Raw genomic sequence first — 1,060 nt, 5'->3', positions numbered from 1 at the left:
GGACGGACCTGTGCAGAGGGACCCAAGAAGACTACAATTGAGTGCCATGCCCAGGAGCAAGCAGAGACTACAGGGAGCCCAAAGTCAGGAGAGGGGCCTGGAGAGATGACAGTGTGCAGGACGTGGCCTGCGGCTGGCTAAGCACAGAGCACAGGCGACCCTGTCCTGAGGTGTTCATGCTGGACTGGCATAGAGCTGAGCAGACAGCTTTCCTGGGCAACAAGCTGCATAGTCACTCAGGGTCCCCTGCTGGACATATGCCCTGCTCTCACCATCTTGAAAGTCTTAACACTTTTGGAACAGAGGGAGTGGCATTTCTACTTTGCGGTCGCCCTGACAGTTATGCGGCTGGCCCTGGGGCTGACCATTGCCTATAGGTGTTCATAGAGAGCGAGGCCAGTCAGGGGTCTGGATTGTCATTCCAGGGCACATGTGGCCTAGGGGGCCAGAGGCTCCCGCTGTGGTCCCCACTCCTGGCTCCCTTGCTGGGTCATGTACAGAAGTTGCTGCATCTAAGGTTCTGTGCCATTTCCTAAGTCTTTTGGGTCAATATGGACACTGCTGTGTGAGGAATGGCAGAATGGGCTGTGCAAGCACGGGACTGGGGATTTTAACCACACAGAAGGGTCAGTGGCAGCCTTCTGGGGTTTTTGTGTTGTTTTCTGTGTTTGTGAGCAAGAGCCGTGTTGGCCAGCGAGTGGTGAGCGTACCTGGCTGGCTTCCTGGACAAGCATCGCTGCTGAGCAGTCCTGTCAGAGGAAGCTGCTCTGTTGCTCGCTGGCAAAGCCTGTTTCAAAGGCATCGCTCAGCATCATGGAGTTGGGATGTGTTGTTTTCTGTGTTTGTGAGCAAGAGCCGTGTTGGCCAGCGAGTGGTGAGCGTACCTGGTTGGCTTCCTGGACAAGCATCGCTGCTGAGCAGTCCTGTCAGAGGAAGCTGCTCTGTCGCTCGCTGGCAAAGCCTGTTTCAAAGGCATCGCTCAGCATCATGGAGTTGGGGAAATCGTCATCCACAGAGCCTGGGGACACGGGTCTGGGCAGAGCTGCTGCACTGCGGGGCC

General features: G+C 56.4%; 1 protein-coding gene across 1 annotated transcript in view; it reads right to left on the bottom strand.

Moving 5' to 3' along the window:
- Positions 1-926: 926 nt before the first annotated feature.
- Positions 927-1,060, bottom strand: part of LOC103602502 (cell wall integrity and stress response component 4-like) — a gene marked incomplete at its 5' end in the record, with an annotated part of 158,426 nt that continues 158,292 nt past the window's right edge. The window contains one exon of the mRNA XM_008586913.1: positions 927-1,050. Within this exon, the coding sequence (XP_008585135.1) occupies positions 927-1,050 (124 nt within the window). The remainder of the gene's footprint in view (positions 1,051-1,060) is intronic.

Source organism: Galeopterus variegatus, unplaced genomic scaffold (assembly GCF_000696425.1).
Source record: "Galeopterus variegatus unplaced genomic scaffold, G_variegatus-3.0.2 Scaffold4174, whole genome shotgun sequence".
Classification (NCBI taxonomy): Eukaryota; Metazoa; Chordata; class Mammalia; order Dermoptera; family Cynocephalidae; genus Galeopterus; species Galeopterus variegatus.
This window is presented reverse-complemented; position numbering and strand designations above follow the sequence as displayed.